This window comes from Alosa pseudoharengus, unplaced genomic scaffold, assembly GCF_046254945.1.
Source record: "Alosa pseudoharengus isolate Yale_2024_CS ecotype anadromous, Long Island Sound unplaced genomic scaffold, YU_APseudo_1.1 YU_APseudo_1.1_scf_21, whole genome shotgun sequence".
Taxonomy (NCBI): Eukaryota; Metazoa; Chordata; class Actinopteri; order Clupeiformes; family Clupeidae; genus Alosa; species Alosa pseudoharengus.
The window spans coordinates 29020056-29045644 of record NW_027468674.1 but is presented as its reverse complement, the minus strand read 5'-3'; the positions used below and the strand labels follow the sequence as shown (position 1 = coordinate 29045644).

Here is a 25589-nt window from a genome sequence, read left to right as displayed (position 1 = left end):
TCAAAGTATCAGGAATTTAATTACAGTCATGAATTCAAATAAACACAAATATGATACAAAACATCCATTCTTGCTTTATAGAAACATATCTTCAAAGTAGTCATCAAACTCCTCCTCCCTGAAAAAGAAGGAAAAAAGACAGAAACATAAGCTACAACACCAGCAGCAATGCAATTACTTTTGCCTCCCCTTTCAACACATAAACATGAGTCTGGAGTTCAGCGTCAGTCATGAAAATGCTCAGCATTTAGTGGTCCAGAAAAATCTGACACTTTTAATTTTCTCATAATTTCAACAAATTACCTATTTTTCCAAAGATATTTTTTTGCCAGAGGTTGGATGTTGTTATTGCTTGTCAGTTATTACTCTGAAAAGTTGTATTTGGACCACCCTGTATGGTGAGACTGTTAAGCCGTTAAGGTGAGGGCATTACCTGGACTTCTGTTCGGTTTCTGGGGCGGGGCCCTTCCAGTGGTCCGACTCCGATGGTCCCTCCTCTGCCTGCTCCTCCCTGTTGTCCTTTTCTGTGTGTGTGTGTGTGTGTGTGTGTGTGTGTGTGTGTGTGTGTGTGTGTGTGTGTGTGGTGGTGGTGGTGGGTGGTGGGGGGTTAAGGTAAGAAGTCAAAATGGCTGCCATGTTGACATGGCTAACAGCCACCTAGGCAGGCAGCACTGAACCGTTCTCCACTGCACTGTGATTGTTCTGCAGCTTTCTATTCATGGGTTTCATCTGGTCCCTTTACACAGGTGTATTAATAAAGCCCCATGCAGTCTGCATTCATAATCTAGGTGCTTGATTTTATACACCTGTGGAAAGGGACCTGATGAAACCCATGAATAGTCGTTACAGGAAGTGTGGTTGCCAAACACAAAGATTTAAAAATCCCCCTCAATCTGATCTGTGAGGTCAGAATCTAAAGGCATTTTTTACAAACAACCAGAAATATGGTTATACTTTGCATATTGTGCAAAAAACAATCTCTTCTGTCTGACACAGAATGTAGGAAACTGACACTGACACATGCACATAAGTGGACTGTTGTGGGATTCTGAATTAGAAACAACATGCACACACCTTTTTGTGAAACTTGGGAGTCAGAGTCATCTGATGATGATGATGATTCTGTGAATAGAATAGTATTAGGTGTCTGCTTTTAAAATGACATTTAAACTCTTAATAAAGACAATGAGTAGAGTGAATTAATAGACACAATTGAGTCTCAAAATGAGTTTTGACTGCTGTGTGTGTGTGTGTGTGTGTGTGTGTGTGTGTGTGTGTGTGTGTGTGTGTGTGTGTGTGAGAGAGAGAGAGTGTGTGTGTGTGAGAGAGAGTGTGTGTATGTGTGTGTGTGTGTGTCCATCTGTATCACCTCTGTGTCTCCTCTTGTGCTTCTTCTTGTGTTTCTTGTGCTTCTTCAAGTGTGACACCTTTGACCTCTTGACCCGTGGTGCGTCTGCGTCTGCGTCTGCGTCACCCTCTCCGTCCGAGCGTTGCCTCTTCTTCCTCTTCGTCACTTCCTTCCTCCTGATACAACAAATGACATCGTGTTTTTTTACAAATCGCACATGCACAAGAGCACAATGCGTTTATCAGACACAAACTATGACAATAAAACTCCATAAAGACTCCAGAAAGACTCACTTGTGGTGATAGTTGAGCTTGAAGGAGCACTCCGGGCACAAACCTGTGCAACAAGATGGACTTCTTAGTACTTTTTAAAGTGTATGTATCAATGACACTACCAGTAATCATTTCATAAACAATCTTCCAGTAATTATAAATCTCAACATTGAATGGAACACCACATGAAAATGTGAAAAAAAAATCTACAGCCTACTAACTACTAAGTGGCAAATATGCTGTTGTTATACAACACATACTTAATTTATAGAATTTTATGGAAAGCAAGATTTAATTTAAAGATTTAATATAAAAAGGTGATACCCTATTTGCATAAAATAGCTGGATGGAAACATAATGTGTGTGTCCAGCTATGCAGGCGGAGACTCCTCGTGATACTCACGGAGTTTGACCAGAGCATTCCTCTTCTCGCCCAGCTCTACGTAGGCGAAGTTCACCTCCCAGCTCTTAAGGCCTTCCTGCAACTCACAGCGCTTGTTGCCACACAGGAACTGACCTGCAAGGCATGATGGGTATACCCATAAGCCCCACAAATGTCAAACAAGAGCAGGGGGTAACGTTATGAATACAGAGGTCAAGAGGAAGACTGTGATTGTAAAATATCGTTCAAATCTTCTTTGTAAGGTTATGGACTGACCGTACTTAATATCAAGCATCAGTATGTATGATGTTTGGACAATAACACCCACAGCTTGGAGTTATACAAAGATTTTGCACCAGCTGAAAGAAACACTACTTTTTTCTGTTTTACTGCTTATTCATTCTATACATGTGAGTCAGTCCTCAGTCATAGTAAAATTAGTCAAATTAGTGACCACTACAACTATATTCTACCACTCTGGTCCCCAGTCATGGGCATAGTGAAATTAGTGAAATTAGTGACCACTACAACTATATTCTACTGCTCTGGTCCCCAGTCATGGGCATAGTGAAATTAGTGACCACTACAACTATATTGTACCACTCTGGTCCCCAGTCATGGGCATAGTGAAATTAGTGAAATTAGTGACCACTACAACTATATTGTACCACTCTGGTCCCCAGTCATGGGCATAGTGAAATTAGTGAAATTAGTGACCACTACAACTATATTGTACCACTCTGGTCCCCAGTCATGGGCATAGTGAAATTAGTGAAATTAGTGACCGCTACAACTATATTCTAGCGCTCTGGTCCCCAGTCATGGGCATAGTGAAATTAGTGAAATTAGTGACCACTACAACTATATTCTAGCGCTCTGGTCCCCAGTCATGGGCATAGTGAAATTAGTGACCACTACAACTATATTGTACCACTCTGGTCCCCAGTCATGGGCATAGTGAAATTAGTGAAATTAGTGACCACTACAACTATATTGTACCACTCTGGTCCCCAGTCATGGGCATAGTGAAATTAGTGAAATTAGTGACCGCTACAACTATATTCTAGCGCTCTGGTCCCCAGTCATGGGCATAGTGAAATTAGTGAAATTAGTGACCACTACAACTATATTCTACTGCTCTGGTCCCCAGTCATGGGCATAGTGAAATTAGTGACCACTACAACTATATTGTACCACTCTGGTCCCCAGTCATGGGCATAGTGAAATTAGTGACCACTACAACTATATTGTACCACTCTGGTCCTCGGTCATGGGCATAGTGAAATTAGTGAAATTAGTGACCACTACAACTATATTGTACCACTCTGGTCCTCAGTCATGGGCATAGTGAAATTAGTGAAATTAGTGACCACTACAACTATATTGTACCACTCTGGTCCTCAGTCATGGGCATAGTGAAATTAGTGAAATTAGTGACCACTACAACTATATTGTACCACTCTGGTCCCCAGTCATGGGCATAGTGAAATTAGTGAAATTAGTGACCACTACAACTATATTGTACCACTCTGGTCCTCAGTCATGGGCATAGTGAAATTAGTGAAATTAGTGACCACTACAACTATATTGTACCACTCTGGTCCTCAGTCATGGGCATAGTGAAATTAGTGAAATTAGTGACCACTACAACTATATTGTACCACTCTGGTCCCCAGTCATGGGCATAGTGAAATTAGTGACCACTACAACTATATTGTACCACTCTGGTCCCCAGTCATGGGCATAGTGAAATTAGTGACCACTACAACTATATTGTACCACTCTGGTCCTCAGTCATGGGCATAGTGAAATTAGTGAAATTAGTGACCACTACAACTATATTGTACCACTCTGGTCCTCAGTCATGGGCATAGTGAAATTAGTGAAATTAGTGACCACTACAACTATATTGTACCACTCTGGTCCTCAGTCATGGGCATAGTGAAATTAGTGAAATTAGTGACCACTACAACTATATTGTACCACTCTGGTCCCCAGTCATGGGCATAGTGAAATTAGTGAAATTAGTGACCACTACAACTATATTGTACCACTCTGGTCCTCAGTCATGGGCATAGTGAAATTAGTGAAATTAGTGACCACTACAACTATATTGTACCACTCTGGTCCTCAGCTGGCCCCTCACCTCAGCACAGCAGCAAGGGTTTAGCTCCTGCAGGCTTAATTAAGGAGAGATTTCCCAGATTGCATCAGGGAAAGTGCGTCACGACAGACAAACCACACCCCCATTCTCACCAGGGACAGACAGACCCGAGAGTTCAGCTTCACGTGAGGCTGTCAGTCAGGTACACACAGCCTACACACACACACACACACACACACACACACACACACACACACACACACACACACACACACACACACACACACACACACACACACACACACACACACACACACACACACACACACACACACACACACACACACACACACACACACACACCATCTCTCTCACACACACACACACACACACACACACACACACACACACACACACACACACACTCATCCTCTCTCTCACACTCACATACACACACACACACACACAAACCAAGGACCATAGGGAGGTCATAGTGTTCATAGAAGTCATAATATTCTCTTAAACTTTACAAAGCCCTAATATATCTCCGTATTTTTCCTCTGTGTTAGACCATATAGTCTCTATATGTGTGAGTCTCAGTGCGTTCCCATATGCGTCCACACACACTCTTACTTACTTGACCACTGTAAACACTATGTGATAAGTGACGCTTTTGCACATTTATAAGAATGGCAGTGGAGGATGTCAAATTCAGAGATCTTGTACACAGTGTGTGGTCGGGGAAGCCTTCTGTTAGGGGGGACAGCGAGGTGCTTAGCCTTTGATCAACCTCAGAACCATAGCGCTCACCTGCAGGATTAGAACGCGCGGCCCATTTATCCGCTCTAAGTGCTGAGGCGCTGACGTCCTCAGCACAGGGATAGGATAGGATAGGATAGGATAGGATAGCCTGCTCTCACGTGAGACTCGCTCAAGCTGTCAAGAGCACGAAAGGGGGGGGGGGGGGGGGAGGGGGGGTGCAGAGCCATGTGGGAGAGTGGGAGACTGCGTCAGAGAAAACCCCAACCAGCTGGCATGGGGTGTGAGGGTGTGTGTGTGTGCGTCAAGACCAAAACAGCAGAGCCCACTACACATATACACACACACATCAACAAATCAAAGATTGACTTGGAAGGAGTGAGAGAGAAAGTGACTGGCTGCGTCAGCAGGGAACCCCTACCGGCTGCTATGCTTTGGCACACGTGGTCTCACTCTCTCTTTACACACAGACACAGACACAGACACAGACACAGACACAGACACAGACACACACAGAGAGGTCTCCATAAACACATATTCTGACAGTCTCTCACACATCAGATAAAAGCCTTCCAGCTGCCTCAGTCAGCGATCTCAAAACTTTCCCAGAATCCCACACTGAAAACACTTAACCTAAAAAAATGAAGCTAACAGCACCACAGGAAACAGTGCTGCTCACGTAGGAATGTGGCCTTCAACTGGTGATACTTGGTGCAGCTTTAGGAGCAATGTTGCCAGGCAACAGATTCCTAATGTTCTTATTGGATGATCTCAACAAGTTGCCTACAGCTAATTTACATTCTTCAGATAAATCAGTGGGAAAATGCCTAAACAGCATGGTTCGGTAACATTGCTTGGCAACATTGGCCAAACATTTGCCCTGTCAATCATGACCTTTAGAAGTATGAGGTAACTAGACCTCATACATCTCTGGGAAGCTATACATGACAGTGGGCAAACACACAAAGCACACACAAAACACACAAGACACACACATATTGTGTAACAGGTGCATATTTGCCCCTCCAGCATGTCTACGTCATGTGAATGGGACGCAAGGACAACTTGTGGACAACCTACACAAAACAATGTGCCCAAGCATATTATGCTGCAATCCACCTGGACTTGGAAGTCGGAATTTTCGAGTTCAAAGTTGCTGACACCACAACACCTGATGTCGAAATTCCACTCGGCAAGCTAGGAGAACCTCACCAACCCCGACCTCAAAATCCAAGCACCCTTGTGGTAATATTCTATTCAGCACCTTCGTCTTATTTGTGCATCATTACAGCAGTCTTGCATTTTCTAATGTCCAACTTCTATTTTTAGGTATGTTGGTACAGTACTTCCATGTGCTAACTACTATGTAATGCACTATTATATCTGGTATTGCTATCGCTTTTATGGAGAAGAAGGAGGAGAAGTGACCTTAAGGTGACGGGGAACAGGTGGACGGAATCATCAACGATTTGTTGCACCTGTATGCCTCCCTACCGTAAAGTGCTGTCCAGTCCAGTTCCATTCTATTCTACGCTCAGATTAAGGGAGAATCTAGGATTTCATGGGCAGAATGGCCTCAGTGAGCAGTTGACAAGTGAAATGATTAAATGAGAAATAATTTCTTTCTAAAAAAAGTTTGGTGGAAAGAAAAATTATATGACAAGTGTTCTTTAGGTCAGCATGAGAAGTGACCAAGACTGAAATCAGTGACAGACATCATTCATCAAAGGACACCGCTTACACACATAACCTCACTTCGAGAGAGAGAGAGAGAGAGAGAGAGAGAGAGAGAGAGAGGGAAAGAGAACCCCCTTATAAAAAAGAGAAATGAAAGCACAAAACACAACAGATTAACAGTTAATTTGTATCTGTTGTGATAATCCTTCTGCTGTGTGCATGTGACCCTGTGTATACATATGACCCTGTGTGTGTGCGCGTGCCTGCGTGCGTTTGTGTGTGTGTGTGTGTGTGTGTGTGTGTGTGTGTGTGCGTGCGTGCGTGCGTGCGTGTTATCTCACTATCTCTCTACATGTAATTACTTCCCACTCACTTAATCCAGTCTCACTTGCAAGGAGAGGGTGGTACTGCAAATAAAAATGCAGTAGTGGGATTAAACTAATCTTCTGCAGTACATAGCCTAATTGGTCTCCTGAAACACAAGAATAGCCCTCTGTGGTAACAGCACTTAATGGTGTCACTGAACTTTTGTCAGACAAGTGTCCCCACACTGGGAGTTGTTTTGACTCGGTGTCACTGACCAAATGGGCAGTGAAGAGTCATTAGCAGTGACACACTGTCTGGACGTGAAGTACATTTGTTAGACATTTGTTACATGATTATTATTTAAAAAAATTATACATGCTTATTAATACATGCCCCAACATTCTATCAATATGAGTTAAAGTGATAGTAATGATGTAAATAGTCAATCACAAAATCCCACAATCCTTGGTTCTGCTTAACCTCTTTTACCACCTCGTGGTGACAACTGTGTTTAAAATCTACAACAATGCCATCTAGTGGTCATTCCAAGGATACAAGTAAATTTGATTCTTCATTCATGAAGCCAGTAAACACCGACTCAGAACTGTACTTAGAACTGTAAGTTAGTACAACTTAAATTCAGTTGTAGAGTTAATCTTTATCTACACACTTTTTAAACGTATTGGGTTTAACTATAATATTAATCAATTACATATTTAAAACCACTGAATAGCTAGTCTGGTAATCTAATAGCTTGACTGATATGCACTGGGAGTTGTTTTTTTAAAACCACTGAATAGCTAGTCTGATAATCTTATAACTTGACTGATATGCATGTTGGCGTGCAAAAAAAAATCCTACCTTTTCCCGAGACGACTTCCTTTTCTGTGCGCCATCTGAATCCAAACTTGAGGGCAAAATTGGAGAGAAAAATAATATTTAGCACCATGATGAAAGAAAACAAAAGAATATTATGTGAAACAAAGGTGTCACATATGTGACATGAGAACATGGGGAGGAGCATATAGGAGAGCTTACTCTGCAGGTCAAACACTCTTCAACACCATCTACTTTTTAAGACTACGTGATACCTACCTTGTTTTCCTTGTATCTACTTAGGTCTGCAATACAGTACTCCTTGAAGAGCTTATCATAGTACTTCTTGGCCAGTTCTTTCTCCCTGCAGATCAACATGGTGTAAGAATAATATGTATCACAGTGAGTTATGGGGGGGGGGGGGGGGGTCGCTTGAATAGCATATATGGACTGCAGTCAAAAATATATTTTCAATGTTATCTGACACTTACAATAACATTTATGAAACAATCAGTCATGAAAGTTGAGTTCTAATTAATTGCTACATAGATTTAGTTTTTGTCCATACAAACGATTTGGACCTATAAAGATCTAAAAAATAGGGGCCAGGTTGGAAAGAGTCATAATTTAGCTCCTTTAACAGACCCTAAGAATGGTCCCCCTGTCTCTTCCATTAAAGACACAGAGAACAATTCTGGCAAAAAGTCGCTGATATTTAAAAAAAAAAAAAAAATCTAATAAAAAAAAAAAAATGACATGCCCCCCTTCCATGCTGCTAAAGAGTTCAATGGCTTGAATTTTTCCCAGCCACTGTGTTTGTGGTTTTCCATCTATAGTGCCAGATCTGTGAACTAACACCAACATTATTTTGAGCGCATGTACACAGAAAACTGAACTCTAGGACTGAACTCTAGAAGCGAACTCTAGGACTGAACTCTAGGAGCTTTACAACACCACTCCATTACAGGCCACAGTAAACAGGATGCTGTGACGTGTACCATGTCGCTTGAAAAGCATATTTTGGACTGCAGTCAGAAAATATCCTTTCCATGTTGTCTGACACTTATGAAGACATTTATGAAACCATCAGTCGTGAAAGTTGAATTCTAATTCAATACTGCATCAATTTAGTCTTTGTCCCTTTGAAAAAGGTTGACCTGTGAAGATCTCAAAAAAAGGGCCCAGGTTGGAAAATTACGTAATTTAGTTTGAGTACACGTACCATGTCATGTCCTCCTCATCTTCGTCTCTCCACAAGAAGCGATGGTTCTCCCGTACTACATCGATGTCGGTCTTGTCTTTGTGCCTTGATTGCACAATAAAGGGGACAACATGTGACCATACAGTAATCCACGATAACACAGTGCATGGTGAAAGGAAGAATTCTGGGACTGAACATACTGTATAATAACAATTACGGTATGTGTTATAATCAAGATTTTAGGTAGTTATCAATGAGTTATTCACCGTCAAATATTTTTTTGCAACAGACAATTGCCATTGTGCATATTTACAGTAAAATGGTAAGATACTGGCATTTGCTTCCAAGACGGCCCTGACATCAGAGGGATCCGTGTCAGAGGTACTCACGTGGAACGTCTTAAGTCCTCCTGCTTCCCACCGTAGTACAAGATATAGTCACTGACAAACTTCTTGTGCCGATCAAACTGAGAGCACATTGTTCAGGTCAACTTCACCAGAATAGTGCACTGCCCTTTGCAGCACAATCTATACCATTACAGTATTTCAGCAGAGCTAAACACAATGGTGTCCTCTAAAATACCAAAACATCTACATTTGTGGCCAAAAGTTTTGGCAATAACTAAGATTTTTGTGTTTTGCAAACTTGCTTGTATGGTTTCTAGATTATTGCGCAGAGTGATCAGATCCATATTACCAGTAATTCATTGCAAATAGCTTGCATTAGCATTAAAAAGTTTACTTAATCACAAACACATTTTTCACTGTATTTTGGTCCTGGCACAAATGAATAGACTATAATGAAATGACCATGATCATTTGAGTATAATCACACAGGGGAAAGTGTGAACAAGTACAAGTCATCTAAAATCACTCTATCATTCTGACTGAATTATCAGAGCAGACTGATTGCTATAAATGGAGGTAAGTAATGCTTAAAATAATGTGTTGTCTTGTGTTCGCAATGGTTACCCTGAAACACATATTATGTGTAGCTGAAATGCTTATATTTTGGCCACAACAAATTTGTTTTTTAAATAATGGAACAGACCAAAAATGGAAAATTGTGGGAAATAACTTTTACAATGAAGAAATAAATCAAGGAAGACTTACATTTATCTCTTGTAATATTTGTCTTTTCAAAAAAGCTCTAAACATCAGAGAGGTTGCAGTGATCCTCCTTCATTCATTTTTAATTATTCATTTGTTTTGCTTGTGTGAAAGTGAGGCTGTTACTCTACTCAAAGGATACAGCGTTCATTGAGATTATGTGATGCCTCCTGTTTTGGGCCTCCTCCCTGCACAGACAAACACACACACATACAGTACATCAGCCTTGACATGGCCAGCATAGAATATTTCACAGAGTGATATTGAAACAAATAAGCACAGGCAGATTGATGAGTTAAGACAGACAGGTGTACAGATCCATAGATGTTGATAGATAGATAGATAGATAGATAGATAGATAGATAGATAGAAGAAAGAGAAAAAGAAGGGTGAGTGCATCAGTGGTCTGCATTTCTCACCTATCCCATTCCTGTGTAGCCACAGTCCTGTGGGCCACCTTGCTGTGCTTTGCCTTCTGAAACGGTTTCTGCAGGAGCAACTCCTCCTCACGTGACCTATAATATGGGATACGAACAGAGTGACTCAATACAAATATTTTGAGGAACCTCAAAAACTTGAAAGGAAACGTGGGATGATGAAAGTAGGGCCTTTAATTACCTTTTGATTCCATGACCCGATCCTTCCTGTCCTTCCTCATCACTGAAGTCAGAGTCATACCCTCCACCACCATGGACCTACAGATTCAGAATCATTTGCATTTTGTCCTACTCTATCAGTAAATATATTTACTAGTAAACAACATAAAATAGGGATGGCAAAACCTGAACTATTTGAAAGGCTTTTCAAAATGGTTCAAATGAGAAGCAGCTTGCCATCATCCATCCGAATTCATCTTTCTGGATTTCACCCCAACAAAGTGCTGTTAAGAACTCATTGGCACTGACCAAAGGACTACTTGCTAACGGACCTCAGAAATTACCTACTGTGCTGTTCTCATCTTGCGCCATCAAGTGTAACAGCTGTGTGCACTCGCTCAGAGAGATGGATAAAGACAGCAAACAGCTGCAATGCTGTCCTGTCTCTGGAGGTATCTGAATGATGACTAAGGGCTCTAAACAGCCGCTTCAGCATGAGCCTGGAAACGCAACACCGGGTACGAAAAGGACGCACTCGGCTCGCATACTGCATTGAGCAGAAGGTCAGTACAGGACAGAAGGGCAGAGTGGAACAGCATCAGGCATGGCATCCCTTAGGTTTGCTTCTCTCCCCCACGTGTAGTGTCGTGTCATATATACATATATCGTGCAGGCCTACCACCTTAGTCTAGTCTGTCTGCTGCTACTTATTCTATATAAGAACTATATTATACATAGTTCATTCTCATTCATCACTAGTCTAATTCAGCCATACATTTACCGTTGTGTTGCCTGCTTTCAATTGCACATTGGATGCACAATATAGGCCCATCAGTTCTACGAAATGCATACAAATCGCTATACAAAAGAATAAAGGCATGGGCTACAGGACGATGCAATGAAGTTTACAGTGCGACCGAGAATTAAGTTGGCCTGGTGGTGGAAGGAAGGAAAAGGCTAACAGGCTAATAGTTAGTTAGCCTTGTAAACTGGCAAGCTAGGCTCCCTCCCTCCCTACAGTTAAAGGCTGTGGGATATAGAATGCCTGTACAGGCTGGTGGCGTTATTGGCTCAATGAACAAACTCAATACAAGATCATGCCATGCCATACTAATTGTTACGGATACCATAAAATGGAAAAATCTTCACCTTCACAAGATCCAATCCCCTGTGCTCCATGTTTTTATATGATGTTTACATGTAAGAATGTCGCTCGCGGATGACGTACGGTAATGGGCGGAGAGAGATGTGACAAAGATAGGGTTAACCACCTCCTCCATTAGAATTAACGCCATACAAAGACGCAAATGTTTTCTAGATTTTTTTTAACCACATCGGTGATATATTAGAAATGAATACCCCGTTGCACAACTGCAGTTATTTGTGTCATAAACTGAGATTTTAAGTCCAGCAGCCAGCCTCTCCTACTCTAGGAGACAAATTCACATTTGTATTTTTTTGTGTTTTTTTTGTGTCACATTTTTTTCCAGCTGCATAGTTCCAATTTTGTCAACGGGGAACAACTGATCTTTTATATGATAAATAATGTAATTGAGACCATTTGGGAGGAGGGGTTAGGAGGGTGAAACTTTTCCAGGCCTTTGAACAAAACTACACTGTATTCAGAAATGATTGAGAGAAAGATCCCCCATTGAACACAAGACAGATTCCGCTTTTAACTCCATAAGGGTTCTGGGGAAGCTATTGCGGATGGGTGGGGGTGCTTGGAGAGACCTCTCACTGCCCTGCCAAAATAATGGTGATCTTTGTTACAGCTGAGTGCATTAGCTAGACAGGAAAATTGAGATTTTAATTTTCTTCAAACCTTTTTATTGTTGTATCGTTGTATAGGCTACCTGGGAATCCAACTTTAACCACAGGTCATTAATAATTATTAGTCTATATATTATTCATTTGACAATAGACTAATAGGCTACAATACAGGTATCTAGACATAGCCTAAATGTCTCCTCTACAAAAAGACTATGCTTTATCATAATGTTGTGTGACTTCTATTGGCTTTCATCCAGGGGTGCGCAGGTGCACTGTCCCATGTCTACATAAGCTCATGAATATTCCTGGAATTATTCATGGCTTTCTTTCTGAGGTATCTACATAAATAAAACGGCATGGACAAAAGACCATACTCAATTGGCAGTCGTCCCTCTGAAAGGATTTTACAACGCTCTCAACCTCATCGTCTCATCATCGGTGCAGACGTCACAGACTACCCAAGGATAGCGATTCTTGGACAGCTAGGGTTTATTTCGGTATTGGGGTCGGGAAGGATTTTTACGCGTAGACTTTGGTTTTCGTTGTTTGCGTTTCGTGACGTTAATTTGATCTTGATGGAGTTTTAATTTCAGAAATTGGCACTGGCTGTGGTTAACTGCTGGCTGTCTTCTCTTTCATGATATTTTCATCCTATTCAGTGATCGCCATGCTGCGTCTCGCAGAACGAATTGCTTGGATGACTGCCTAGCCATCACGACTCGCAGCCTCCTCAGTTGCATTCATCACACGGCGTCTGGAGTAAAAGGAAAAAAAAAACAGCCACTAATTCAAGAGACAGAAAAGGGAGATCTATAAAAACACTCTCCCACGGCGGACACCAGGTTCATGCTCAGGAATATTCGATCCCAGCGGTTGTGACCAACGCGTGGTTAGCTACAGGATGGGATACACAAACAAAACCGTGAGAGGCTGCGCTCTCCTGCTGTGGATCGGTACTCTACTGCTTCTGACGGAGGGCAGGAGACCGAAGCAGCCCAAATGCCCCGCATCTTGCACATGCACCAAAGATAATGCCTTATGTGAAAACATACGATCGGTTCCCCACAGTTTCCCACCTGACGTGGTGTCACTGTAAGTGATGTCTCCTTTTTGTTTATTAGCCTATTATCTAATCATTTATGTTTTTTGTTGAGTTTTTTCTCAGTGCTTTGGCTCACATAAAAACCGTTAATTGTTGTCCAAGGGTAGGCCTATCATAACTAATCCTGTGCCATGTTTCTTTCGATTTCAATCACAGATCTTTTGTGAAATCGGGATTCACAGAGATTGCAGGGGGAAGCTTCTTGCACACGCCTGCTCTACAGCTCCTGTGAGTTTCGTTCTTTGTCATCTTCATTTATGCCTATCTCATAATAGCGCTTTGATCGCCGTACTTTACAGGGTGAAAGGTTTGCACCGAATAAATGCACCCTGTTTTTCTCCAGGGGAGCACAATAGGCCATTGGCCCGGAGCTCCTCTGCCTGTCTACGCACAAAGGCCCTTCAAACGGGCGTGAAAAGTATGCAATACACTTATCCACGGGGATACATGGCCTTGTCCATTAGAGCTTTGGACAGAACACACCAAACATTCTAAGAGAGTTTGCAAGTGTCTGGATTCGAAAACAACAAATGAAAGTGGTTGTGTGTAAACATAGCGTGCATGCATGCAGGGTAAACTCATCTAATTTTACAGCCAGAGGCAGAGTTTTCATTTTCATTAACACCCTAGCCTTGTAGCTCATAGCAACATTGTACATCTAGGCACAATTGCCATATTACAGTTGTAGACATGCACAAATAAGGTTGAGACTTGTTGAGCTAAAATCACTGATGCTCCAAAAAATCTCACATGCCCACTCATGACTTACATGATCATTCAACAGCAATTGTAATCCTGAGAGTGACCGAAGACATCTTTGCTCCAGCCGTTTGGATGAATAATGTCTTTGTTGTGCCAGTGCTTGTTTTCACAGACAGAAAGTTTGAGTGACAAGTCATGGTTTTAAAGTGCATAATTGGTCATAATTGTTGAATTGTCTTTTTTTGCAGCTTGTTCACAGCCAACTCATTTGATTCCATTGATGAAGATGCATTCCTGGGATTGCCCCACCTTGAATACTTGTTAGTTTGCATCACCTCTTAATAACAATTCACTATTGTCTATGCTCATATTGTGTGCATGCTTTTTTTTAATGATAATTGTCTCATTGTAGGTTCATTGAAAACAACAAAATTGATTCAATATCACCTTTTGCATTCCGGGGTCTGAAGTCGCTAACACACCTGTAAGTGTTCAAATATTTATAATATAGCATATAACAAGACTTGATGGGTACACATAGGGGTTAACCCTTGTTGTCAGAGTGATTCTCTCCACTTGTCATGTTGTCATCGGAGAGAACTGTTTGCTTTATTTGCTTAGTACCTTATTGCATTCATGCATAGTAACTCCCTCTTAAATCATCGCCATTGAATATATATCATGTCAGCTTGGAAATGTTGCTCACTTAGTGCTTCTGGCAGGAACTGTAACAAAATGAAGAGAACTAAACTAAACTGTTCATGGAAACTAGTTATACGCTGTATATAGTCAATATTATTATGGATCATAAACATTCTGAACTATTCAGCTCTTCAAAACAATCAAGATATTGTTTGACATGACAAGAGTGAATCTCCCAGTTGGAATGCATGACGTGTGTTATCAGTGCCAAGAGAAATATGTGGCCCAGCAATCAGGATACAGATTATCATGCGTTTCACCACACTCTGTTTGATTTATGCTTTTCGTGCAGGAGCCTTGCCTACAATAACCTAGAGTCACTGCCAAAAGATGTGTTCAAGGGTATGGATGCCTTAACAAAAGTGTGAGTAGCTCTAATATAGTACTGAAATTACTTCTAAAAACACTGAAGACACACGAAGCTGTTGAGAAAACTTTCATAAACATTGACTAACACAGAAAACAGTCAAGGATTAGGTTACTGCATATTTTACTTTTAAACATGCTGGTTTTAGGTGATGTATGCCTTATGTTGTTATTTTGATGCAAAACATACCTGTTTGAGATGGATACAAAGTCACTGTTCACTATCTGTTATTTATGATAATGTATGACACAGGGACCTAAGAGGAAACCTGTTTCACTGTGAATGCAAGCTCAAATGGCTGGTGGAGTGGATGTACAGCACAAATGCCACAGTGGATCAGATCTTCTGTGCAGGGCCTCCCCTCTACAAAGGGAAAAAGATCAATGACCTCGTGCCCCAGTCGTTTGATTGTATCACAGCAGGTAAGCTGCTGCTGCTGCAGTAGCACTGCGCTTATGTGCCACGAATCATAACAAACTACTGAATATTATGTAATACATTTTCTACAAACGGCCCTGGAGGCTGAAAATGATTGGCAGTGCAATAAACTGAAACGTTTGTTTGCATTCTCACATATATTTTGTCATATACTGATATATTGCACATGCATTGACAGTGCATTACACAAAAGTCCCTCTTGTCTAAAAATTACATGCAAAAACATGTTTTATCTCATCTCCAGTGTGACACACTAAAACTAGTTCACTCTTGCCTGTGTTTGTTTTCAGAGTTTGCCTCTCACCAGCCTCTTAAATTTGAATCCATTTCCGTGGAGGCCTTCACGTTTGGAAATGATCAATATGTTGTGTTTGCTCAACCCTTCACTGGAACATGCAGTTTCCTGGAATGGGACCATGTAGAGATGGTCTTCCGGACATATGACAGCATTGAGAGTAAGTGACTCTGGGGCAACTGGGGTTTTCTTTCTGGAGCAAGATGAAGGCTTTGCTGTTTTTCACCACTAGATGGCGATATGCTTTGTTGTCATGGATTTGAAAGTCAGGATTTGAAAAGTTACAGTGTCTGGACTGGTTGATAGCTGAGTGAAACTTTGCAGTATGACTTTCTCACAGTTATCTGTCTCTTATTATTCTTTCTGTCTGTTTCTTTCTTGTGCATAAGTATTCAATAAACTTATAATTTGGTTTTAGTCAGTTTGCAACTGGGATATTTAGTAGCCTATGTGAGAAATAGGCCTATGGATGGAAATATCTATGTCTGTGGATCCACTTTTCTTTCAGTTTTTCAGTATTTATCTTTAATTCAAACCAATATGTGCATGTTCCCTTTTTCCCCCATTCAGGCACATCCACAGTTGTGTGCAAACCTTTAGTTATCGACAACCAGCTCTTCATCATCGTGGCCCAGCTGTTTGGCGGTTCCCACATCTACAAGCGGGACGTATCAGCCAACAAGTTCATTAAGATCCAGGACATCGACATACTGAAGATCCGCAAGCCCAATGACATTGAGACCTTTCGCATCGACGGAGAGTCCTTCTTCGTGATTGCCGACAGTTCCAAGGCCGGCTCCACCACTGTCTACAAGTGGAACGGCAACGGCTTCTACTCCCACCAGTCACTCCACCCGTGGTACCGCGATACCGACGTGGAGTACCTGGACATCGTGGGCAAACCACACCTGATTCTCTCCAGCAGTTCCCAGCGACCTGTCATCTACCAGTGGAACAAGGGCCTGAAGCAGTTTGACCGGCGCACCGACATCCCTGAGATGGAGGACGTGTACGCTGTTAAGCACTTTCATGTCAAGGGCGACCTCTACATCTGCCTAACGCGTTTCATCGGCGACTCCAAGGTCATGCGCTGGGATGGCAACATGTTTGTGGAGCTGCAGACCATGCCCTCGCGAGGCTCCATGGTCTTCCAGCCCGTGGTCATCGGGAGCTGGCAGTACGCCATTCTGGGCAGCGACTACTCCCTCACACAGGTCTACCAGTGGGACTCCAAGAAAGGCCAGTTTGTCCACTTCCAGGAGCTGAACATTCAGGCCCCCCGGGCCTTTGCCTTGGTGTCCATTGACAACAAAGAGTTCCTGTTGGCGTCCAGCTTTAAAGGGAAAAGCCAGATTTATGAGCATCTGATCATAGATCTGAGTAACTAATGTTGGGGGTGCCGACTCACAAGACAGGCTATGAGCATAAGTGGAGGACAAAATGCAGTAACCGACAAATACTGACAGAGACAGACTAAGTGCATGATATAGCCCGCGCTAATAAAAAAAAAAACAGCCCCCCTCAGATGAATGCCTTGCTAGAAACATCCTTTGTATCCTACTCTGTTGTCACCAACTGTTCTGCACTTTTCACTTTTCCTCTTTTCTCTCCTTTAAACAAAAGCCATTGTCTTTGTATTCTCTAAAATTACGAGCTCCCCAAACATGTGCTAGAATGTTTACTGAGGATTTAAATAAAGAAACAAAACGTTTAAATCTTTTCATTAACCCTTAACTTAAAATCAATTGCCAAATAAAATGTTTACACTTTTTACAATGAATAAAGTAATTTATAGCAACCACTTTTGTATGACATCAAGGGACCATTTTAGAAGAGAAAAACACAATATGTGATGTTACATTTTAAAAAGCCTTTTAAATACATAACCCTTGAAAAGCAATAGCCTACATAACAGAAATGTAATTAGTAATTGTGTTATCAGAACTTGCCACGTGTGAGGGTTTTCATTTGTGATCTTGCTTGTTTGTAAATTGTGCATAGCGCTAATAAACTTCTTCAGTAAAATCATAATAGCGGTTCTATTCTCTCTCTACGCAATGTAGGCTAGGCCATGCAATGAGAACGTTGCATTCGTGATCCTAAGTATTCTAACCTACGTCTAGTCTTAATCTAATGCGTCATGTGGAGTCGGCTAAAATCACAAAAACGATCATATTCGAACATTTACACATGCTATGCCATATTATAATCCAATGAAACTGCATTAACTTTACATGTTAACATTACAGTTAAATCATCAGAAAAGGACATCAGTGATGTAATGACATTAAATGAAAAGTCCTGAAAGGACTTATTGGACTATGCAGTTGACGGCTGAATAAGAAGGGGGAAACACTTCGTGAAACGTTATAGTCGTCCAAACTCACGACACTGTTGGACTGTCGCTCAAGCTGTTGCTTAGCGGCGCTCTCCCCCTTGTGGTTGTTTCACACCTGCTGGCCAGTAACGTCCAAGGTTAATTATTTAACTTCAGGCATTATTCCTCAGGGACCAAAGGAGGTGAGGCATTTGGCCACGGTATGCTCACCTGTTGCATCTTAAAATGGGCGACTACAGATGCAGTAACGGTTCGGTAACGAGTCATGATGACGGAGTTTTATCCGTTGTCCCGAGTAGAGAGGGGGACATTCGTGTTGTATTTCAGAAAGTTGACGGCGACGCCAGCGACGATGATGAACATTTTACAGACAGATTACACCCTCCAAATCAAATCCAGAATAACGACAGGGATGGAGATGACAGCGAGATGGCCCCGGACAGACGGAGCGTGAATGGCAGCCCTCCGAAGCGAGGATGTCCGCTCCTATGTTGCGGGAAAGACGACGTTGATGATAATACCGGTGGCAGCGGAAACCCCGATCGTAAAGGTATAGATCTAGCTGCTTGCCTAATATTGACTATTGTTACTTAATTCAGAATCGACAACGTGTTTCCCCGGCTGATCACAGTAGTTGGCCTCTTGCATCATTTTACATTCGGTTTACATTTGCCAATGGAGTTTAAATGACTAAATTAACAACTTGGCTATACAGTATCACTGATGATGATTTCCTGTTGAAGTAAGCGGCCGCTCTATTAACGTTACTCCTTGCCCTCAAAAAATTGTTATCAAGGTGGAGTTTGGATCTGGTGACAGTGCGCTACTTGTTGCGTTGCGCACGTTATGTAAAAGGCACAATCACTAATAAATATGTACTCTTAGGACGATTGATCGACATCATTGTAGGCTACAGACTGCAGAGGCTATCTTAATAGCTTCAGCTATAGGTTAACCTAGTGGTAATCAACTGGATCTTCTGAGCTGTAGATGCTAGCCATAAAACGAACTTGAACTCCAGGAGGAGGATGACGGTGCATTTTTCATCATGTACCCTAGAGAGAGAGAGACAAAACATTGGAAACTACCCAAATAAACAAGCGCATTTTGCCTTGAAAGATAAGTTTAGCTGCTAAATGAACGCACATAATGTAGACATAACAAAAACACTTCATTGTAGACTTTAAACATGGCTTGCTTAGCTCAGGTTACAGACCTACTAAGTCTTGATTGATGGAAATGTGTTGTGTTCCAGGGCTCATGTTGAATGTGCTCAGTCCTGTTCCTAGTGGGGTAAAAATGGTCACTTTGTCTCTCTGGGCATGGACATGACCTGAACGGGCATATTGTGCGAAAAGGCCAACTCACCTGCAGGTAGTAACTCTGTGTAGTCTTGATGTGCATTGAAGCAGGACATTAAGCCATTTCATCTTTATTGTGTTCTTTATGGGGCCAGCCCAACATAAAACCCATCACCCAATCACTGTTGTCATGTCATCTTGACTTTGCACCATCCTTCAATCAAACACAAAGGCAATGTAGAGGGTTTTTGTAAAAAACAAAACAAAAAAAACAGACGTGGGTCTCTAACTTGAGTTATTCGATTGTTCTCATTAAAGCTACTTTTACTTGATGTTTACAAAATAGGAAGAAAGCGGTTAGTCTAACGTGTAAGTGCTAGTCTACTCTGATCATCACTATGAAGAGACGGTCCAATGTCCCACAACCAGTTTTTTTTTTTGTTATTGACTATTCACTGAGAGAAAGAAAATATGTGAGTGAGTGTGGAGGCAAAGTCAAAGTTATGGACTGTCCTTTCTGTGCTTGTTTGTAGTGGAGGATAAGAAAGCTCCATGCCCAGGACTGGGCCTGCTCTATGCTCTGCTAGCCTCCGTGTTCTTCTCCATCGTGGCCCTCCTCGTCAAGAAGATCGAGGGAGTGCACGCGGTGGAGATCAGTGCCATTCGCTGCTTCTTCCAGATGGTGTTTGTCATACCGCTGATGATCTACTACAAGTAAGACACTGATCTGAGTCCTCACTATTTGTTCTTGGCTAGAACCTCCAAAGGATAATCTTGCACTGAAAGTCATTACGATGCAAGTGAAAGTCAGAGTGGTAAAGGATACTCACACTGTAAATTGACTCTGGTGAAATTTAGCCAATTTAAGATTCTGATACCATCCTGGCAACATTCTGGACACTGTCCCCTAGCAACATCCTGGAGACCATCCTCCCCAAATCTTGGATGTTGCTAGGATGGTATCGGAATCATAACTTGGTAAGATTGCACCATGTGAAGGGTTTTCCCAGAACACACACACACATATATATATATATATATATATATATATATATATATATATATATATATATATATATATATATATAAAATGGTAATATGTAGTGATTTGATTCAGAGTTCTCTGTCATTCACAGAATGTTGCTTCACACAACCCTCTATGGGCCAACAAGCCAAAGGACCCAAACTGTTTCCTTTTTTTTGGTCCCATGTGAGAAAGTTGCATTCTATGAACTATTTTTGAAAATGTTCCTCAGCGTGTTTTCTTGTTCTGTAATTGAGAAGGGTGTACCACAACACCCACTCATTTTGGTGTGCCCCAAGGGGTCATGGAGTGCAGGATCTGCTTTAACTGTTTAGTTGCTCTGAAGAAAAGCACTGTAAGTGCATGTTAATGCAACAGATTTAGACGTTGGAGGATACCAGCTTTCGGCTTGATGACATTCTTTTCCTTAATAGATAACTATTGAATTACTATTCAAATAATGCCTATTCAAGTAGATAACTATAGAATACTATTCAAATACTGCCTATTCAAGTAGATAGGCTCAGTACACAGTAAATTATATTTAGTCAGTGGACTTTAGCCTAAATAGACTAAAGGTGACAGTGGCCCCCCAGTTGCACCACAATGAGGATGAGTCAGTGGATCATAACATCTCTTTCCCTGACACTTCCTTGTGGAGGGCTGCCAACGGACAAAAATATGAAGCCACACAGGTTTTTAACTGCCAATTGTAGACCAATACAGTTGTTATTACTAGGCATTGGGAACATTTGAAAGCACTGTGCATTGTAGATTATTGCGAGAAAAGAGTAAAAAGCTATACAAACAGATAGACGTGTTTCAGCCAGTGTACAGGTCACAATTGAACATATTGTCACTGTGCTGAAGTGTCTACGAATATTACCCATGAGTCTTAGCTGTGTGTGTCTTTGTGTCGATTCTCAGCACGGGTTTCCTAGGTCCCCGGGACATGCGCATCTACCTGATCCTGCGCGGTTTCCTGGGCTCCAGCGCCATGATCCTGCTCTTCTACTCTGTGCAGCAGATGCCCCTCGCCGACGCCACCGTCATCATGTTCAGCAACCCCGTCTTCACCGCAATCCTCGCCTGGATCTTCCTCAAGGAGCGCTGCACTGTCTGGGACGTGGTGTTCACGGCGTTCACGCTCACCGGCGTGGTGCTCATCGCGCGGCCTCCCTTCCTGTTCGGCGAGCGCGTGGCTGGCCTGGAGGGCGACTACCACAACCACATCAAGGGCACCATCGCGGCCTTCGCCGGGGCGGTGGGCGCCGCCTGCACCATGGTGATCCTGCGTAAGATGGGCAAGAGTGTGCACTACTACCTGTCGGTGTGGTACTACGCCGTCATCGGGCTGGCCGAGTGTGTGATCGCGCTCTTCGTGCTGGGCGAGTGGAGCTTGCCGGCGTGCGGCGTCGACCGCTGGCTTATGATGCTCATCGCTGTGCTCGGCATGGCTGGCCAGACGTTCCTCACCAAGGCCCTACAGGTGGAGAAGGCCGGGCCGGTGGCGCTCATGCGGACAACAGACGTGGTGCTGGCCTTCATCTTCCAGTTCCTCTTCCTCAACCGCAAGCCCACCTGGTGGAGTCTAGGGGGCGCTCTCTGTGTGGTCAGTAGCACCAGTGGCGTGGCGTTGAGGAAGTGGATCAGCAGTAGCAGGAAGACCTGATGCGAACATTCTTTAGACACTTTTTACATAACAACTCCTGTGTCTCTCTGTTCCATTTGATTCTGCTACAGAAAAGGTGATCACCTAAACTTCGTCTGTACCAAAGAGGCAATAGAGATAAACTATACATTACTGTTTACTGGTCTGTAGTACAAATCAAATAGCCTACTCTGCTCTGTGCACATTTTAAAGTAAGCACTTTGTAGTCCTCAGTCTGTAATTTTACTTTAATATTTCAAACCAATCAGGTAATCCCTTACTGATATTTTTATATATGAAATGGGACCGCTTTTTAGTGAACTGTGTGATTGATTGAGACTTTGTTTTAAGAGAGAGAGAGAGCGAGAGAGAGAGAGAGAGAGATCTTGAATTACATCGTTTGCACTTTTCTTACCGTTTACTGTCTCGAGAAGACATTCAGGTCAGCTGCCCTGCTTGGTAATCAAACAGGAATATGTTTGGTGCACACACCACCGTGGCCTTAGCTTCTTGGCAGCAATAAGAATCTGTTGCACTTAGCTTCTGCAAAGCTGGTTCTGTCTTCTCAACCAGTGCCAAGGTTTCTAAGCACAAGTTTTAACATTTTATTATGTCCTTGCTCTGTTCTGAAAACATTAGTGATATTTATTGTAGCTTATTTCATAATTTTGCTGCTTTTTTGCCATCAGCATTATCATGTATGGAAAAATGTAGAGCTTGAATTAATTTAGATAGCCACGGCACAACATGTGCTGATGACAGAAATGGACTGAAACACGCAACTCCTCTTGGAGTGTCTAGGTAGTATGTGTCCTACTTCTGATTGGACATGGAAAACAGCAGTCACCTGTGATAGGTCAGTCAGCTGGTAATAGGTCAGTTCCGTTGGGGCATTGCTTTGTACCTCAAAAACAAGATGAATAAGTTGTACAGCACACTATTTATATGAGTCACAGGATTGAGTATTTATTGAGAGTAACACTGATTTGTCCAAAGTGATAAACAATACTTGGACCTGTGAATGTGTCATGTGATTGTATACGAGTAACAGTGTTGAAGGTACCGGTTCATTGGATCTTAGCATTGCTCTGATCTTTCTTGCTGACGTATGGTGAGCCAATAACTTATTTCCATGTTGCCTTGAAGATCATGCTGTAACATTACAATCTCAAATCCATCCATCTAGAATGTACATTCTTATTTATTTTAATTTTAATTAAAAAAAATGTCTGCAGTTAATTTTACACCTATTAGGCTGTTAGTTGTCATTGTTGTGAGAAGGATGGGGGGGGGGGGCATGTTCTCTCCCGAGGGAAGATAATATGACTGCGGCTATTTCAGGGATAAAATTACTATTTCAGAAACATCAAGGACAAATTGTCATTCTTCCCATTGGACAACTACACTCTACCTGCAGATGAACCAGTTCAGTCTTTTACCTTTGAAACATATCAAATAGGCACATAATTAAAATTCTTTAATACCTTCTCCATAATCCATAATCTGATAATCTCTAGGGTTTCCATAGAGCACAGGAGTCACATGGTGCCATCTCAGGGTTTCTTGTCTAAGTCACATCTGCAGTCCAGCCCTCTCATAAGACTACACTACAGATGGTTTGCACAGTTCGGTGAGCCTCTGTGGTTTATTTACAAAAGCGGCCTAATCTACTGGAGAAACAAAGTGGACATGGATGTTCTCAAACAAGCGCGATCTGGCTGAGGCAACCTCAGCATGAGTGTGCAAAATGATAGCGTAGTTGTGCATAACACACTGGAGAACTGCCTGCGGGGAGCCTGGACGTCGGAGGCTCAGATTTAATTAAGCCACCCTGGCAACTCCCATTCAACCAAAACATTCTGCTGTCGGTGTGTGTGTGTGTGTGCGTGACAGAGAGGAAGGGTGTGTATTTGTGGATGTGCATGTGTTTTATTTTTTCAGGTTACCATGAAGTAAAATTTCTGAGCTCCATAATTAAACTATCTTGGTACTTGGTTACTTTTATTGAGCCCAACACATTGTTTGTCTCTGCATGTGTGTTTGGTGTGTTTTCTTTTCCTTTTTCAGGTTACCAGGAGGTGAAAATTCTGAGCTCCATAACCCAATCATGGTTCTATTCTCTTCAGATAAAACTATTCTGTGTGTATGTGTGCATGGATGAGAATTTCTATTCTCTTTGACACCATGAAGTGAGAATTCATTAGTAAGTAAGTTCCATTAGGGGGCGCAAGACACTTATAAAAGAATTACAGTGTTGTCGGCACAGCTTCCTTTCATAACATTTAGCTGCATGACCCGATAGACTGGTGTAGGTTTAGTAGTTGTAGTAGAACAAATGTTGATTGAAAACATTTCCATTCGTGTTTATTGGTTTTGATAGGGGGAGAATCGTGTGCCTGATGTTCCAGGCTTGGTGTCAACATACAGGTAATGATTGATGGTATCTATCTGTACTCACACACATGCACAGAGGCCCTATCTCTGTCCACTTGGCAGTTCTAACACCGGAAACAGATCACAATCTTTCCACTGTTGCTGTGACTGGTTGCAAAGAGACCTTATCTAAATATGTGTCTTCGCCATGCCCATGTCACAGGCCACACAAGGCAGAAAAGCCTGTGGCATTCACTGGGAAAAAAGAAATGCAGCATATTCATGATGAGATGAGATGTCATCCCACCACCGAGCAAACCTTATTATCATTGCAGTGATGTCAAGGAAGCCTTATCACTGCAGTGAGAGCCACTATGACAGATATATTCCACACAGGTTTTCCACAGGCATAGCTTCACACAGATAACCTACCTTTGGAAATGTAACTTTCACGCTCACATATTTTCAACACTGTGACTGACACTCGGTGCCACCAGATCTGTGTGAGTTTCATATATAGGGATGTCAATCACACACACAGCTCCAAAGGGAATGCTATTGATCTGTTTATATCAGTGATTCAGGCGAGCTTAGTGGTTTCACCTTGTTCTCTATAGGCTTTGAACAAAGCTACCAATCACAGGCAGGGTTCCTTTAGGGATCATCCCCAGATAGTTTGAGCAATACCATATTTATAAACCAAGATGGAAGGGTATGAACACTTAAGGCTCAACTCCATACCAGTAAAGTTGAATCTAGTCCTGTGGTCCCCAAACTACGGCCCGCCAACTCATTTTGGGTGGCCCCCCCAAAACATGTCCGTGGTATATAGCATCTGGCCCGCACGGGAGTACGACATTGTCAAACTATAACCTCCGTAATTTCCCCATTCATTCTCTATGGCGAGTCTTAACAGTACACATGTAATACTCGAAAACATCAAAAACGGAATG

The 25589-nt window shown here is 42.1% G+C and overlaps 3 protein-coding genes across 3 annotated transcripts; 2 read left to right on the top strand and 1 right to left on the bottom strand.

Moving 5' to 3' along the window:
• Positions 1 to 11794, bottom strand: fra10ac1 (FRA10A associated CGG repeat 1). Its single transcript, XM_076298512.1, has 14 exons — positions 11720 to 11794; positions 10593 to 10669; positions 10394 to 10489; positions 10117 to 10162; positions 9255 to 9331; positions 8887 to 8970; positions 7944 to 8028; positions 7710 to 7755; positions 2024 to 2137; positions 1642 to 1684; positions 1370 to 1524; positions 1075 to 1122; positions 434 to 524; positions 1 to 118 (listed from the first exon to the last, which is right to left on the bottom strand). Exons 1-14 carry the CDS (start codon positions 11747 to 11749, stop codon positions 76 to 78), a joined length of 1035 nt encoding a protein of 344 aa, XP_076154627.1. The 5' UTR covers positions 11750 to 11794; the 3' UTR covers positions 1 to 75.
• Positions 11795 to 12535: 741 nt separating this feature from the next.
• Positions 12536 to 17980, top strand: lgi1b (leucine-rich, glioma inactivated 1b). Its single transcript, XM_076298510.1, has 8 exons — positions 12536 to 13435; positions 13602 to 13673; positions 14396 to 14467; positions 14560 to 14631; positions 15142 to 15213; positions 15469 to 15638; positions 15945 to 16109; positions 16520 to 17980. The coding sequence occupies exons 1-8, from the start codon at positions 13245 to 13247 to the stop codon at positions 17335 to 17337; spliced, it is 1632 nt and encodes a 543-aa protein (XP_076154625.1). The 5' UTR covers positions 12536 to 13244; the 3' UTR covers positions 17338 to 17980.
• Positions 17981 to 18411: 431 nt separating this feature from the next.
• On the top strand, positions 18412 to 23507 carry slc35g1 (solute carrier family 35 member G1). The gene is made up of 3 exons (XM_076298511.1): positions 18412 to 18837; positions 20122 to 20302; positions 21540 to 23507. The coding sequence occupies exons 1-3, from the start codon at positions 18513 to 18515 to the stop codon at positions 22282 to 22284; spliced, it is 1251 nt and encodes a 416-aa protein (XP_076154626.1). The 5' UTR covers positions 18412 to 18512; the 3' UTR covers positions 22285 to 23507.
• The last annotated feature ends 2082 nt before the right edge of the window (positions 23508 to 25589 follow it).

Coding starts and splice junctions, on each gene's coding strand:
- lgi1b (XM_076298510.1), top strand. CDS start 13,245: ATGGGATACACAAACAAAACCGTGAGAGGCTGCGCTCTCCTGCTGTGG. Junction 14,632..15,141: donor CTGAAGTCGCTAACACACCT/GTAAGTGTTCAA, acceptor CTTTTCGTGCAG/GAGCCTTGCCTACAATAACC. Junction 15,214..15,468: donor ATGGATGCCTTAACAAAAGT/GTGAGTAGCTCT, acceptor TGTATGACACAG/GGACCTAAGAGGAAACCTGT.
- slc35g1 (XM_076298511.1), top strand. CDS start 18,513: ATGGGCGACTACAGATGCAGTAACGGTTCGGTAACGAGTCATGATGAC. Junction 18,838..20,121: donor CGGAAACCCCGATCGTAAAG/GTATAGATCTAG, acceptor GCTTGTTTGTAG/TGGAGGATAAGAAAGCTCCA. Junction 20,303..21,539: donor CCGCTGATGATCTACTACAA/GTAAGACACTGA, acceptor GTCGATTCTCAG/CACGGGTTTCCTAGGTCCCC.
- fra10ac1 (XM_076298512.1), bottom strand. CDS start 11,749: ATGGAGCACAGGGGATTGGATCTTGTGAAG. Junction 8,029..8,886: donor GATGAGGAGGACATGACATG/GTACGTGTACTC, acceptor GTTGATCTGCAG/GGAGAAAGAACTGGCCAAGA. Junction 1,685..2,023: donor GAATGCTCTGGTCAAACTCC/GTGAGTATCACG, acceptor CTTGTTGCACAG/GTTTGTGCCCGGAGTGCTCC.